The 16856-nt window shown below is 39.2% G+C and overlaps 1 protein-coding gene across 1 annotated transcript in view; it reads right to left on the reverse strand.

Moving 5' to 3' along the window:
• The window catches only part of ESYT1 (extended synaptotagmin 1), an 869597-nt gene that overhangs the window by 120145 nt on the left and 732596 nt on the right, over positions 1 to 16856 (reverse strand). The window contains exons 26-27 of the mRNA XM_044083745.1: positions 14589 to 14806; positions 13401 to 13499 (exon numbers count right to left, since the gene is read on the reverse strand). Of these exons, the coding sequence (XP_043939680.1) occupies positions 13401 to 13499; positions 14589 to 14806 (317 nt within the window). The remainder of the gene's footprint in view (positions 1 to 13400; positions 13500 to 14588; positions 14807 to 16856) is intronic.

The raw sequence follows: 16856 nt of genomic DNA on the forward strand, positions 1-16856 counted from the left end.
CAGTTAATATACTGTGGAATTAGGTCAGGAATGCAGAATTCAAGGATATGAACAAGGACTTGAGAAAACTGAAGAACAGAAAAAGGCCAATGAGGCTACAATGTGAGGCTGTTTAATGGAAAAGAGAGGCAAAGTAGATGTAAATGAGAGGGGTCAGGGAGGTTAAAAAAGCACAGTACAAGGATGCAAACAAAAATCTCAAAAAGAAATTGATAGAAAAGTTGAAGAAGGTAAAACAAATGCTTTTATGTATACTACAGAAAGGAAGAAGAAAAGGGCATACCTTGTCAGGCTGAGTAAGGATGAAAGGTGAACAAAGAAGACGGGAACACGTAAAGGCAATAATGACTAGTTTATCTCACTCTTTACAAAGGAAATGAAGGACAGGGCAGCATGCTAGGGGACAGACAGGGAAGAGTGTAGACGAAAGGAAAGAATCACTAGGAAAGAGAGAGAAAAAGGGAAATTGCTGTGCTAAGGGAGGATAAGGCATGGGGACCAAATGAGCCACCTCCTGAGCCCTTCAGGAATCTGACCAGTGTGCTCAAGGATTCTGTGATAGAGATCTTCAGTAGATCGCTGGCCAGTAGGGGAGAGCCTGAGGTCTAGAAGTCATGAAAAGCAGTCCTCTTGTGCAAGAGAAGGAACAGGAAAATCCACAGAACTGCAAGAAAATTAGACTAACAGAAGTTGCAGGGAAAGTAATGTGAGAACATTATGAGGAACAAGCTGGTTGTTTTCACTAAGGTCAACAAGTTTGTGACCAGAAGCAGCTGCACGTCAAACCCAATCCAGTTTTACAAATGGGTTATAGAAAAACTTAATAGTGGAATTCCAGCAGATGCATTTTACCCAGACTTGGGAGAGGCTTTTAACTCATTCCAAACAGATGGCAGCTAAAAAAACAGTGGGGATGAGCAAACACAGATTGCGGAACTTGACTGCAACAAGGATGGAGGATAGGATCCAGAAGCTTGTGGTAAGACTTTCATTATCAGAAATAAGGAACATGGCTAGGGGAATACCAGAAAGGTCAGTCCTGGGTGCAGCGCTTCCCAATGTGTACATTTCAAACATATGTGATAGAACAGAGGACCGTATCATTTTATTTGTGGATGGATCAAGGATAGATGCAGAAGAGAAGGGCAGAACGAGTCAATTAAAGGACTTTAAAAGGCTGCCAAAGGGGGCAGAAAGTTAGCAACTGAACTTCACTGTACACAGAGTATTGCAACTGATCCACAATGACCTTGGTATCAACCAAAGGGACTGGTCTGGACCTGATGGAAAACAGAGCTAGAAAAGGACCTGGAAGTGTGCAACCCATAAAGAATGCAGCACAAGGAGCACAGTTAGAGGCTGTGGCAGCAGAAAACAGAATATTGCTGCATGCCTGCAAAAAGATAGATTCCAAAGGAAAGAAATGATATTTGCTCTACCATGCCCTGGCCAGACCACTCCTTGATTTGCAGAGGCCACAAAGGGAAACAGAAAGCTGCCGGAAGACATCAACTGTACGGCTAGAAGTCTGTGTGGGCTGGAATGATAAGGGCATCAGCAGATATTAAAAAAGCTAGAAAAAATCTCACTGCAGACAAGAACAGAGGATAAGTGGCGAGGATGCACAAAAAATGCATGCAAGGTGTGAAGGAGTCAATCTGAACAGAAAAGACGTAGATAAGAGGGGGCACAGGCTGCAGAAAGCTACAGGGCCAGCTACTCACTGATCTGTTAGGTACTTCATATACAGCACTGTGGTTACATGAAAAGAGGTCATCAAATAAAATGTCAGGCAATTAAATCCGGAGAGACATTCAAGGTGTGAGATAGGCAGTGAAAGGGGAGGAGTTGGCAGAGAGTTCAATTCTGTGTCAAAGACAGCCCAGCAGGGATAGAGATGCTCAAAGCTAGGATGGAAAGGTACCTCACAGACCAGGCAGTCTAAGAATCTCCTTCTGGTATCAGGAAAAGTACAGTTGTGTAAGTAAACTTACCATAAGAGTAGACATTCAAATGATCACTGCTGCAGTAGCCTTAGTTACAGGGGTTATATCCTGCCAAAGATATAACAGCCATCCAGCTTCCAAAGCTTCATCCATGAAATCAAACTGTCAAATAGCTCGAGATGAGCTGACTAAAATGCAAGTTTGGGGCAGGGCTTTCCTGCCAGCAGAGAAAGGGAGGCTGAGCCCTGAAAAGACAATGCTAGGAATAACAAAAACACACATGCACTCTGACATAAAAAAACACAAAAACAAAAAACAAGAGGGATGGAGGGAGGGAGTGGCTACTACAACAGTTACCATTCAAACATCTATTGTAATGTTAAGTTTACTTTCACAACTCTACTATGTTCATCATATTGATCACTGGTGCAGTAGCCTTAGTTATATGGGTAGACTACACTACCTTACTACATTTGGGAGATGAATGGAGAAGAATTCAGGATCCCCTGCAGATTGGTCCTAACCAAGCCTGACCTGGGCCTAGAGAAGGAATCAAGCTTATTGTGCTTTGTAAAAGTTTGTACACAGAACCAAGTAGCAGCTTTTGGAATACTTCTAGAATTCAACTCTTTCCAAAATCCACAGATGAAGCCAAGACCCTGGTAGAGTGGGTCTTGACCCTGCATGGAATAGTTTTGTTATGATGAGTATAACAAAAGTTAATTTCCTTAAACAACCACTTTGAAACAGTCTGTTTGACACAGGTTGACCCTTCTTACCTTCATGAGAAATGAAAAATTTATCCAAAGATATGAATGACTTTGTTCTGTCAAGATAGCACCAGGGTTTTTTGTGGACATCCAAGGTATGGAGTATCTTCTCCCTCTCATTTTTTGGTTCAGGAAAGAAAACTAGAAGATGGATAGTTTGGCTTAAAGTAAACTCGGACACCACCTTAGGCATAAAAAGATTAGTTCTCAAAGAAACCGTTTTGCTATGGAAAATAAGATAGGGTTAACTCATCATAAGAGCTTCCAACTCAGATACTCTTTTTGTAGAGGTAAGAGTAACAGCAAAACTGTTTTCCAATTTGAGAACCTCAAGTCAGCCAGGTTAGCTGGTTCAACTGGAACAATTGTTAGTTTCTCTAACACAATATTAAGATGACATGGAAAGGCCACCGGTTTACTTAAAAGCCTCTTGCGCAAAATCCCTTTCAAAAACATTTTGACATGAGACTGCATTGAAGAGGAAGATCCATGGGCAGACATGCTGAAATGGCCAATAAATGAACTTTGATAGAGGAGTGAGAAAGGCTATAAGATAGTAACTCTCACAAATATTGTAAAATCAGAGAGAAGCTAGACCTGAATGGGTGCTGGTTATGTTGTTGGCACAAACTAGAAAACCTTTTCCATTTGCTAATATATGATTTTCTAATAGCAGGCTTTCTTGCCCCCATTAGTACCTGCTACATGTCCTCAGTAAACAGGTGCCTAAAAGGAATTAAGGCTCTATTATCCAGGCAGTCAGCTGAAGTTGACTGATGTTGGGGTATATCAAACACCTCTGTTCTTGTATCAGTAGATCCAGTCTGTCAGCAAGCTTGCAGTAATTGCCCCTGGGCATTTCCAAAAGAAGTGAGAACCATGGTTGCCTGGGCCAAAAGGGAGTCACCACAATGATCTAGGATGATTCCTTCTGACTCTTCAGAAGTACCCTGGATATTAATGGAAATGGTGGAAAAGCATACAGGAATATTCCTGTACAAGGAAAAGAAACAGCATCTGTCTTCCAAGTATTTTTGCATAGAGTCCTGGAACAGAATCTTGCCAGTTAATTGTTGAGAGGAGGTAAAGAGGTCTACTTGAGGAACTCCCCACAGATGGATAACATTTTGGAAGACCCCCGATCTAGTTTCCATTTGTGATGGTCTGCCCTCGTCTTGATCAGCTTGTCTGCCACATAATTTTTCTCTGACAGAAGCTCTGATGGAATGTGGAGTGTCAGTAGAGTGAGACTGCGCTGTGAAGCTATACCCCAATCTAACATGATCAAAGATGATTCAGAGAGCTGAGTGCCCTGATCAGGGCAAACATCTCTTTGATATCTATATTCTTGAATCTGTCCTTGGCGTCCCCCAATCCCTGCACTTTTAATCTTCTTAAAACTACTTCCCAAACAAAGTCCAAGGCATCTGTGGTGACTGACTGCTTTCGAACAGGGAAGGAGAAGGGGAGACTTACATTTAAGGATATGTGTTGACTCCAACAAATGATATTTTTCTGATCAATCCCAGCACTGGGATTTGAAAAGGGAACTGGTGCTGAAACCAAAGAGAATTCAGATACCACTGTATCTTTCTCATGTGGAATCTTGTCCAGGCTATCATAAGATTCATAGTAACCATGATAACTCCAGATCATGAGGTATTCCCTCATAGTGATAATGGTCTGAGTGGAAAATCTTAGAAACAGACTGAGATATAGGTCTACTTTTTCCTGTGGAAGAAAGGCTTTTTGAACAGAGGTGCCTAGCTGAAATCCCAGGAACACAATCCTGCGTGAAGGAATCAAGAATGACTTAAATGTTCTTCAGGAATCCCAGCTTGTGTAAGAAATCTCTCACCCAAGACAGAGATTCCTGACACTCTGAAAAAGACTCTGCAAAGATAAGCACATTGTCTAAATATAGAAAAATGTGAATACTCTGTAGCCTGCAATGAGCTACAACTGGAGTCAAACACTTTATAAACACTCTTGGTACAGTGGATTGTCCAAATGGTAAGGCGGACAACTGATAATGTGATCCAAATTTAAAAAAGAAACAAAAAACTTAAGAAATGTCTGAAGTCTGGATGAATAGGGATGTGATGATAGGCATCTTTTTAGTGTAGTGTTACCAGGAAGCTTGAAAGAGGAAGAAGAGGTAACAAGTTGTGAAGTTACATCATTTTGAAATTGGGCACTATCACAAACAGGTTCAAGAAAGAAAGATCCAGAACTGGTCTCCAAGCGTTTTCTTTCTTTGGCACTAAAAACATTCTTGAATAAAAACACTTCCACATTTGGGAAAAAGGAGCTGGTTCAATCATTCAGCATCTGATGAAGAACTGGTGGAAAAAAGAATCTGATCTGGAGGATGCGGAAGGATTCCTTAGAAAGGAGGAATTTCCTCTCACTGCCATCTGTAACCTTGATGAATAATCTTCAGAACCCATTTGTCTGAAACTATCTGTTGACAAAGAGAAAAATGGAGATTCAGACTTTCTAGGAGAAAAAAGGGTACAGGATGGGAGGGGGATCACAAGGTCTCTTGAATAGTCATTCAGACTTGTTAAGACTGTCCTTGATTTTGGGAGGTTCATAGCTTATCTTTGGAATCCTCTTGCCATTTCTTCTTAAAAGTCTGCTAACCTTTATTTTTGAGACTGTTTATTCTGCTATTTGCTAAAATTGGATGAGTTACTAAATCCCTTAGAAAATATGGAAAAGGAGGGCTGAAAAATCTTAGAGACTCCCTAGATCAAATTACCCCTTTCACCACACTTTTTTTTCATCACCTCTGCAGCAGAGGGGACAAAAACTAAATCTCTAGCCAAAAACTAATTTAAAATCTCACTTTTAACATCAACTGTGAGGTTTTGAGAATGCAGCCATGCAAACCTCTTCAAAACAGTACCAGTGGCCATAGCCCTTGAAAAAGTATCAACAGTCATGCACACACCGTAACTGAGAGACTTGTGTAATAGAAGAAAGTGAATTACTTAAAACAGATTTTTCCTTACAAGAAGGAACTGTAGATAAAACATTCCAGATGCTTGTACAATTAGAACAAACTTTAACATACAAGCCTGACAATTCAATATTTTGAAAATTAAAGTTGCAAAGTATACACTTTTCCCCCATACTTATCAAGTTTCCCATCTTTGTCAGAAAGAGAAGGATTGGAATTAACTAAATGTTTAGCAGCAGTGGGATAAACTAAAGCTACAGCTGCTGGTTCAGGTTTGGCAATAATGCATAAAAATTTAAAGAGTGAGGAACTTTACACATCCTATCTGCTTTCTTATGGACAGCTGTCTGACCAACAGGAAAACTGCAGCAATAAAACACACATACACTAAACCAGACAAAACAGGTGGAATGGGTCTAGGTTCTGGAAATTTCTTCTGTAAAAACTCATAGTATTTTCTGAAAGACTGAAAAACCTCAGTTATCTCCCACTGAAACAGTGGCACAGTCTAGCACTAGTCTTGCAGAAACAGAACCCCCTAGAGGAAAAATCATAAACTGATCTCTTTTCTGAGTCTGAATCAGAAATCTGAGGAGAAAACCCTGTATCTCTCCCTGCATCTTCCTGTTCAGATTTAGAATTTTGAATCTCTTTAGGAAGAGAGGTGTCCCTCTTTCTTTTACCAGAAACTACTTTACAACAAGTATCAATAGTCCGAATTAAAACCTGAGCCAGATCCAATAATCTACTTCCCTCTAAGGAACTTAGAGGAGGAGTAGACATACACTCATATTTCTGTTTCTTTTAGATGGAAAAATGGGGCCAACTGTGTTACTACTGGCACAACAAGGAAACCTTCCCTGTTCCCTCTCCCAGGACCAACAAGAGTTGCTCTCCCTTGCCCACTGAGGGGACCCCAACAGCTGCAGAGGATGTGTCTAACCCCTGGCCCACAGTGATTGTAGGTGCTACACCAGAGGCATCTGGGGTAAAAGATGAGGGGTCTGATGTACAACAAATGGCCACAGCAGAGTCACCCACCTGCAGCTGAGGCAAATCGTTAGCCTGCTATGGTGGCAAAGGCTGTTTGGTTAACTTTTCCTTTTTGTGTCTGGAAAAAGGATCAGCTGTGGGACTGGTAGTTTGTTCCATGATCAAGATGTAAAAGATGCCTCTTTCCAGAGAAAGACAAGCAACAAATGCCAGTAAAAACTACAACTCTTTAAAATACACTTTTTCATAGAAAAATACAGTAAAAAGCACTTTAAATCACACAAGACCCAAAAAACAAAAATAAACATAATTATTCCACAGGGAAAAAAAACCAAACTTTTTTTTTAGTTATTTTACACATCTTTTAAACTGAAAGGAAAAAAAGAACGCTTCTGTTTAAAAGTGCCATAAAGTATAGTGACAGTCCATTAAAACACAAAAATCCAAGATTTAAAATAACTTTCCTGAAAAGAAAAATGATAACTTGTTTTCCCAAAGAAAACTTATCATCCCGCAAAAGAACAGCATCAGTAAATGCTTGAAAGCCTTAGAAGACCGTACTTTTTGGTAGCAGAAAATCTTTGAAGGGTTAGGTGTACCAACTTGTCTTTTTTTTTTTCTTTGATCAGAGAAAGCTGTTTGACAGTCATGGCATGTGGAAGGTGACCTGAAGCTTTGAAAGCTGTCCAGCTGTTATATCCTTGACTAAGGCTACTGCAGCAGTGCTCAATATGATGAATATGACCAATTCAATCTAATGTGGGAAGGGAACTACAGTTATCAAACAGATTATTAATGTACTTCAGGAAAATGGAAAAGAGTGGGTCTATCTAAAAAAAACTTTGGGTAAAATCCTGTTCTGCCAGTTTTTCTTCCTATAAACACCATTAGCCATTTATATTGTTATTGTTTCTTGTGCTGTTTTTGTTGGCTAGCTAATCTGTATTTGTCATACTTACATGTACAACAGGTAAATGAAATTAACAAGGAATATAAGAACACCACCTTTCTCTGAAAAAAAAAAGCTACAGTGGACAACCTCACTATTTGGAAGGCACGCCTCACAGTTTTGTAAGAGATCCATGTGCCTTCTTATAACTTGACAGTGCAGTATGGGGCTCAGACACTTTTAACAGAATCTCAGACAGTGGCCTGGAAGCAGAAAAATTAAACAGCTCTTTACCTAGCCTGAAAGCCACAGTCTCCTTTCTTGAAAATCAGCAGCAGTTTATTCTTCCTGAAACTACTATCTTAGGAATTCCATTGCACTTAGATCCACATAAGGTGCTACTGATGGGGATGCTTCATTATTTAGGAACCTAAAAAAAAAACTGCTCAAGTATTCCTCCCATCTACACTAAAACACTAGCATTGGAATGGAGCAATTCATTAACAGTCAATTACATCCTTGTCTGCAACCTTGTCCCCAAATCAGCAGCTTAAAAACCATGGTTATGCCTTAAAGAGAAATCAAGGTCTTGCTAACCCACCCTGTAACCCATCCAACCTAGATACAGACAGACAGAGACACACACACACACACACACACACACACACACACACACACACACACACACACACACGCACACATGCACACAAATAATTATGCAGCTAGATCCTCTATAACCACAACGTTGTTACCTGCTCAAGCACATTTCATGACTCACCAGAGGGAGTTAAAATTCATTTATCAAAAACTATGCTACTGAATTAAGAATATATATACATTGCTCAGTGGGGAGGTACAGCCAATCCCTTTAAAGATTTAAAGATACCATGCCAAAAGACATAATTTTATTTGCTATATACTCTGGATCCCTTAAAACCTACACTGGGGGAGGAAGTATGTTTTTTACAACCATGTAAAAATGCCATTGAGAAAAGAAATTCTACAACTTCAAACAAATGTTACTTTCCATAAAAATCACATTGTCTTAGTACATTAGTAATCCCCCAAAATTAAAACAGAACTATATCCATTGTAGAAAATATATACTACAAACTATACTTGATTTTTTAGAAGGATGAAATGATTGACTGTGTTGTGTTATAGAAAATTTGATTATGTTTTACAAAGGAGAAAACCAGAAAATACTGGGGTCTCGTGATATCACAAGCTGGTTTGCCACCTGCTATCTTCTTCTGTACACCAGCTCACCTATGTCCTTGCAGATTTTTTTTTATATACTGAGCACTCTTATTCCATTTTTTATACACCAGGTTGCTTTTCTCCAAACTGTTACTACTACTACCACCACCAAAATTACAGCAGTCACTGATTCTTTTACCAATGAAAAAGTACCCGGGTCTGATGGGAGCACTTAAAAATTGCAACTGCCAATTATTACTCATCTTGAAAATTGCAACTGCCAATTATTACTCATCTTGAAAATTGCAACTGCCAATTACTACTCATCTAATACACTACAACAAACCAAACACACCTGCATACACACACATACACACACACAACTTGGGTGAGGGGCATCATTGACAGTTTTGTGTGACTTAATTTGAAAATAAACTCTGATGGCAAATACAAACCACTTTGTCCATCTAGCTTGCCCATTTTATTTCCTTTCGTCCTTACTGGATAGGTTATACATTCTGCTTAAAATAAAAGTCCACCCATGCAAGCAGTTTAACTCAAACCTTTTCCTTACAGTATAAATCCAGTAGAGCTTAGTTACTAAAAAACAACCCATACTTTATAAAACTTTTATTTCTTCGCTTTGAAGAGAAAGCCACATACTTTTAAAAAAAAAAAAAAACTTAACCTCCCCCATGCTTTGTCAGAGGAAGTTGTGACCACCTGCATGATATACTACAGACAGTCTTACACAGGCAGTGCTCATCAATCTTACTGATGTCAACAGATGCTATAAACACATGCATAGTGCAGGAGAAATTTTCTCTACTGCTTTAGTTGCAGAGAAAAAAAAGACACATATTGGTGCAGAAAGCTCACCACGTTTTTTGGAAAGTGATCCACTTGCTGGAAGCAGTCTCTTGTTGATGCAACATTATTACTGACAATAGTGTTTCAGTTTTAAACTCAGCACAGATAAGGGTCTATATTACATTGTCGAATTTTCAAAACTTCAAATCTGATATGGTCGATACCATATAATCGAAGTCTTGAAACAATAAAACACAACAATCTACAAAAACAAACCATTTAAATGCTCTAAGCAGGGGGGCAAGCCCCCCTGAACCCCCCACATCGGGGGTTGCACACCCCCGCTACTTAAATATACCAACTCCGAGATCGTACTACAGTGCAGAAAAGGGAAATCTTCCCTTTCCATGCTGTATGGAGATCTCCGTTAAAAGATTTGAAGTTTCAAGACTTCAGTCATATGGTGTCGACCATATCAGATTCAGAGTTTTGAAACTTCGATCTTCTGATATAGACCCCACAGATAAAAACTACTAATTTGTAATTCTCAAGGACTATGGTTTTGATGAAGTGCCAGTATAACAATATGGGGGTAGCAATGCAACAAAAGTGGGAAATGCCACTCATGAAGACATCTGCGTCTCAGTTAAAAAACCAGAAAAATCTCATAAAACAAACTCAAGAAGAGAAGGGTGTAGCTTCTTTGTGCTATTGCTGCATTATAAGGACAAAAATAACAGGTTGTAAAAGTAAAATACATTTAAGCAATTACAGCACATTTGTCCAACAGCCATAATAAAAACACATACATTTCTTCCCACTGTACACACTGGTGAATAGCAGAACAAGTTCTTTGAGGTGGCAGTTAAGAGTTTCTAGTTTACAATAACAGCTTTGACACCTCTGGAAGAGTTGGGGTGGATTTAAGCAATAACCCATGCCTGGGTGTGGGTAATGCTGGATTTACCCACGGTTGGTGTGGTTTGGTCACGAAGACGAAGCCCGTGTGGCCAAACAAAGACAACTGTGGGTAAATTCAGCATTACCCACACCCAGAAGTGGGTTGTTGCTATTATACAGTGACATTATTTAAGAAAAAAATACTTACTTTTCTTAAATAATGGCATTGTATAATGCCTCCTTGCTGCCCTTCTGCAGCTGTCCAGTATTCTGCAGCAGTTTTGATGTACTGCTCATGCGTATGGTTACGCAGTACATCAGAACTGTGTGTGGAAGCAACGGAGAAAGGAAGATCTCCGTTGCTTTTAAAAACGTGTCTCGCTATGTTAAACTTGTTTAACATAGCAAGACAGCTTAAAAAAAGCAACAGAGATTTTGCTTTCTCCGTTGCTTTTTTTTAAAAGCTGTCTCGCTTTGTTAAACGAGTTTAACATTGCGAGACAGCTTTTAAAAAAAAGCAAAGGAGAAAGAAAAATGTCTGTTGCTTTTTTTAAAGATATCTCACTATGTTAAACTCTTTTAACACAGCGAGATAACAGCAACGGAGCTCTTCCATTTACCATTAATGTCCAACAAAAAAAAAAAGACATACTAATGGAAAAAGTCTGGGCAACCGGACCTTTTTCCATTAGTATAAGTCTTGAATTATACGTTTTGGAATATTAATAGGGGGGGGGGGTCGTTGCAGAATTGTGAATATCTGATGGACTACAAATTGTCTGCCATATCAAAACCTGCATTTAAACTACTTTAAGGATGCACAGCTGTTATGAAAAGGTTAGAAAAACTGAGAGCAATGTAAATCATGGCAATTCAGGCAAAAAGTGAAATGTTAGGTTGCAAAAACTGCAACTCACACTACTTCCATTCTACTTACAGATGAGTTAAAACATTGTGTTTATGTCTAGCATGCCTTGTATAAGGAGAATCTGAAATGGATTTAGGGAACCAGAATACAAAGCAGTAAAACAAGATTATGTGAGTACTGTATGTTCCAAGACAGCTATTTTGTGCTAAAACATTAAAGCATCACAAGAAGCACTTAAGAATAGTTTTGATGTATTAATATAGTTCAGATTACAAAGATGCAAAGAAAAAAAAAACACATTTGAGTTCAAAGTGGAATCTTCCTTTAACCATTTTTTTCAACCCTTGTAAGACCTATGTTATGCCTGTCAAACAGTCACATATATTTCTAAATTCCTTTACTGTTTTTGAATGTATGACCATCTTAGGAAGTCTGTACTTGCTAATAGTGACAATAGTATTCACATGAGTAACCATAACCAGATGTAATGAAATTTCAATTTGCTTTGCCTGGCAGTCCCCCCCCCCCAAAAAAAAAACTGCTTTGTTAGGAAAATGATTCTCTTTCCATCAAGATACAGCAATTTCGAGTTATCTTAATAAATTTGAGGTGCAAGAGGTTTCTTGCATGTGGGGGATTAAAGCCCCACAGAAAAAATATAACCAGCAATATTTCATTGTCAAATGCCAGTTCAGCTAATCAGCTGTGGCAATACTACACTGGAAGAGTATGTCTTTGACTACTGGTGAATCATCTGTGATAACTTTATATAAACACGTGATCTGTTTTGTTTTAATTTCTCCAAGTCTTTTGGGTTTCTAATACCATGATGGAAATTTACCCCATTCCTATTTTGGGGTATAATTAAAGTTCATGAAATTAGTATTGTTTCAATCTTTGATGTTAGCCTCTGAATACAGACCCCGCACTGTATCCAGAATTAACTCCTTCTGCAATGCATATGGAGTTACATGTATCAGTAGCATCTCTAAATATGACTGTAGATTCTTTTCTATTAGACACGTTGCTCCTACTACTGTTGGAACTGTCTGTGTATCTTTCTTCTACATTGCTCTCATTTCTGCATGCAAATCCTGACATATTTTATGACTTTGTGTTTGTAAGTGAGATGCTATACACCTTAGGTATAGCAATTTCAGTGACCAATGACACATTTGTCTTTTTCATGGACTACATCTTGTTTTCTCTCATCTATTTTTTTAAATTGTTGGTAATGGGTGATCCCATGTGATGTATACTTTGTGGTTCATGTTTCCAGTGCTTCTCAGCTATTTCTATACTATGGTGTTTGCACAATCCGCAATGCAACAGTCTTGCCACATTATTGTGCCTTTCAGTGTACAGACCCTCTGCCATGAGTGTATCACAACCAGCTACAAGATGTGCGACTGTTTCCAATTGTTTTTTTAGAGCCTACATTTGTCTGTTTCTCCCACATGTTCAACAGACTTTGCAAACCAATGCGTACGTACGCTATTCTAGGCTGCCATTATTAACCTTTCATCTTTTGGTTTTAACTCACCTCTCCTTAACCATTCCTGCATCACATCCTGGTTACCATGAGCTTGTTCCAGGACACCTCTATACTTGCCACTATATTTATGGATTTTCCACATTTCTTTCCTTCTAATTAATTTAATTTTCATTAAACAAAATTTGATATACCATATGCTGTTCTTGATGTTTTCTAAATGGTAATGATGCTAAATTATTTAATGGTTAAAAATATAAAGAAAATATCTGACAGCTAAACAAACCACAAGACACAGAACTGTGAAGGAGTAGACCAAATCCTTTCAGAATACAGAAATGAAAGTAAATCTGACACTGAAGGCAGGGCCAAATGATTACCAAAATGGGTGGGGAACGGAAATTTGCTTAAAGGCTTTCATAGCAACTCATCTTTTAAGGATGACCTCCTAATACATGAATATGTAAACCATCAATACATTATGAAAACAGGCTTCTACTTTACTCAGGTACCCAAAAAGCACTACATACATATTCAGTTTAAGCACTCACATTAATTGCTACCTACCTGCAGGCATGCACAACGACAAATAGCTTTCCGACTTCAGAATTATAGTAAATTGTCAACCGTATCTGACCAAATGGAGAGTCGAGCAACTCAGACTTACTGAAAAATAAAGCCAATGAAGAAAGATTATTTTCTGTAATGAGTGACAAAATAACATAAGCCATCACGTTCTTTCATATCTTGAAATATATCCTTTATTGTTTTTCTCTTTATTGAAACAATGCATATTTTCAATTTTTAATCTTAAACGTGAGTGTGCTTCAGTAAAATCTACAGTGCAGCCAGCTCTGTCCACGGTTTCTCACTTATCTTCTATTACGATTCCTAAAGAAGGCCCAACATCACAACTATGTCCCAGTGAGTGTCAACAATAAATTGCTCCTAAGGTACTTATAAAGGTGACAGAATTTTACTGGTATTATTCCCAAATGTAGAGCATACCCAGGTGGCATACACACACACACAAATACACACACATGCATTTAGAAATCAGGATTCTCTGCCTTGAATCTGTTGCTTGTGGTGGCCATGCATCATGCAGCACCACTAGACTTGCATCTGGTGGCAGTTAACAGCCCAAACAGCTAACCACCTCTGTTCAGTTAGGCACATGTCACTTTTTAATCACTTGTCCTCCACTTATTTAACAATGGTGACTCATTTCACCATTTTGGTAAAGGGGGTAATAAGCCCTGCATTACAATCATTTAGTTAGACTTAAGTCATGCCATAAACTGGTATGTGAATGATAAGTTAAGGCTACTCTATGCCAAAGTAGCTGTTAACTGGCAGGTATGCCAATCCTCTACCCAAAGACTACACAAAATGAAAGTTTATTGAATTTTCATTAAACAAAGGATTGATTTTACTTGGCTCAGTAATTACTGAACTGACAACATGGATGAAAGCACAAATATCAAATAAAGCAGCATCCTTCCCATAACATCTAATGCTTGCTGCAGACATGATACTTATTTGACTGATGTTAGAAATCTTACAAATTCTCTCCTCCCATGCAGTACGGTACTCTTGCACTTTTATTTAGAATTATGAAAAGCATGGAAATATTTTATTGCTTACATTACCTGAAGTCCAGCTTTCAACCATTATGATTACATAGCAGCTAAACACATTGTTCTGTTACCTAAATACAAGTCTAACAATTAAATAAAATCCTTCCTAATATACCTGTCTGTGGTTGAGAGACGCTGTCTCAAATCACGAGAAGAAGCAGAGGGGGGACTGGCTGGAACTGGTATGGAATGCACATTCTCTACTGTTTCAGAAATATGTGAGAAGACCTCAGAATCTGGGAATGTGGGAGTTCCAGCTGTCACATCACTCTCAGAAAGCACAGCGCTGCTTGTAGATACTGTTCTACCAGATAACTGATGGGGAACCAAAACCTGCAGAAAAAATAAATTTAAATGCTGAAGTCACAAAAACAAAACCAGCAGAAAACAAAGACTGAAGTCTAACACTGACATGCCACAGAAAGTGTCTCAATACTGAATCACTTAGAAAGTGGTTTACATTCAGCAACCTAGATAAGAAAGTGAAAAATTACATCCGCTCCCATGTTGCAGAGTGATGAAGCCCTGACTGTGACACAAATTATCTGAGTTTGATTAGAGATATGGGCATTGGAGGGGCCAGGTTAGGGAGGATGGCAGTGAGTGGCTGCTGCACGCTTGCCTATTGTGGTGCAAGGAATATGGCTCTAGCTTACCACTTGGTTACACCTAGCAGAAATAATTGGTACTGCACCCACGTGGCAAGTGTCTGCCAAGCAGCACAGTCCAAGGAGCAGCCCAGGGAATAGTATTTCTGTTTTGTGTGTGCAGACACATACAAGCTTCCTTGAGGTGGACAGCACTGTGGCGCTCATAGAAGTCAGCTAGGCAAAGTAACTCTAGGGGTAGGCTGCTTCAGAAGAATTGCTAGTTAGCCCACTCCTTACCATCTAGCTTTCAGCTCTGGGGAAAGAATAGGCCAATAGGGTTTTCTGGGCAACAATAAATGGGCTGTAGAGCTCTTGCCTGGCTTAGCTTAGTGATACCTAGTTCTCACCCTGTGGAACATAATGAGCGAACTGGGTACAGGTAGTGCTGCCATCTGGCAAGTTCCAGCAGAGGTATGAATGGCTATCTGCAGATTTGAGCATGCAACTGAACCACTTCTTCTGTCAGATCTGTATTATACATTACCTACAATTAATAAAGGAAAAAGAATGTCAAAAACTTCTTCAGTACCACAGAATTCAGGACTGTACAGCACTATAGAAATAAAAAGAAGTTATGTACTTACATTCCATCTGTGCTGTCCATTTTCATTCTTCCTCAACTGATGGGTTTGGCTCCAAGTCCTTGGATCCGACTCAGCTGCTGTGAAAGCTCATGGCAACCTTGAACTCTCGAGCTTCTCCCTTACCCAGAATGCACCAACCCCCATTACCTCAGATCTTGTTTGCAGACTACAGCAGAAAATAACAATTACTCTTATGTAAAGAACATTAAGGAATATATAGCAGAAAAGGTAAACAAAGCTATATCTGGAGCTTTACAGTGCAAGGAGTAGACTCAAAAACCTGTTGTATCCACTTGCTCTTCCCAAAAAAATTAAGGTTGGGGGTCAGTGGGTGGGGAGTTGAGGAAGTGTGAAAACGAACAACACAGACGGAACTTCATGGTCAGTACATAACTTCTTTATCTGATGATGTCAATTTTCATTCTGTCCTCAACTGATGGGACAGACTCCCCAGCTACCCAAATCCCAGGGTGGCCTCAAGGAAGGATACACCTAAGAATCACTAAGCGAAATGATGCCCTACCTCTGGAAACTAAGTCCAGTTTGTAATAAGAGATGAAGGTGTGAGGGGAAGCCCAAGTTGCTGCTGTACAAATGTCATCCATGGAGACTCTTGCTTGAAAAGCTGAGGAAGCTGCTATCAATCTTGTTAAGTGAGCATGAAGTTGTTTAGGAAAAGGCAAGTTCAACCTGTTGTAAATAAAGGAAATGCAGTTAGTAAGCCATTTGGCAAGGGAAACTCTAGACACAGGCTTGCCCAATCTCCCTTCAGCAAAAGAAACAAATAACTGATCTGAAGCTCTGAGGTCCTTTGCTCTGTGTAGACAGAAATGCAATTGCTCATGAATGTCTAGTAAATGTAACAAATATTTGCCTTTGTTTGTATAATCTGGGAAGAAAACTGGCAGATTAACAGCTTGGTTAATGTTGGACTCTGATGCTACTTTGGGCAAAAGGGATGCATTCATCCATAATGTAACTCTACCCTTATGAAAAACTAGGCATGGAGGCTTCACAGATCAGGCCTGAATCTCTGAAATTCATCTGGTGGAAGTAATGGCCACCAAAAACAAGGTTTTCCCAGAAAGAAATTTGAGACTGCAATCATGTGCAGGTTCGAAGGGAGGAAGAACTAGAGCTTGCAGTATG

Source organism: Protopterus annectens, chromosome 9.part0, assembly GCF_019279795.1.
Source record: "Protopterus annectens isolate FY-2018-M chromosome 9.part0, PAN1.0, whole genome shotgun sequence".
In the NCBI taxonomy this organism is placed as follows: domain Eukaryota; kingdom Metazoa; phylum Chordata; order Ceratodontiformes; family Protopteridae; genus Protopterus; species Protopterus annectens.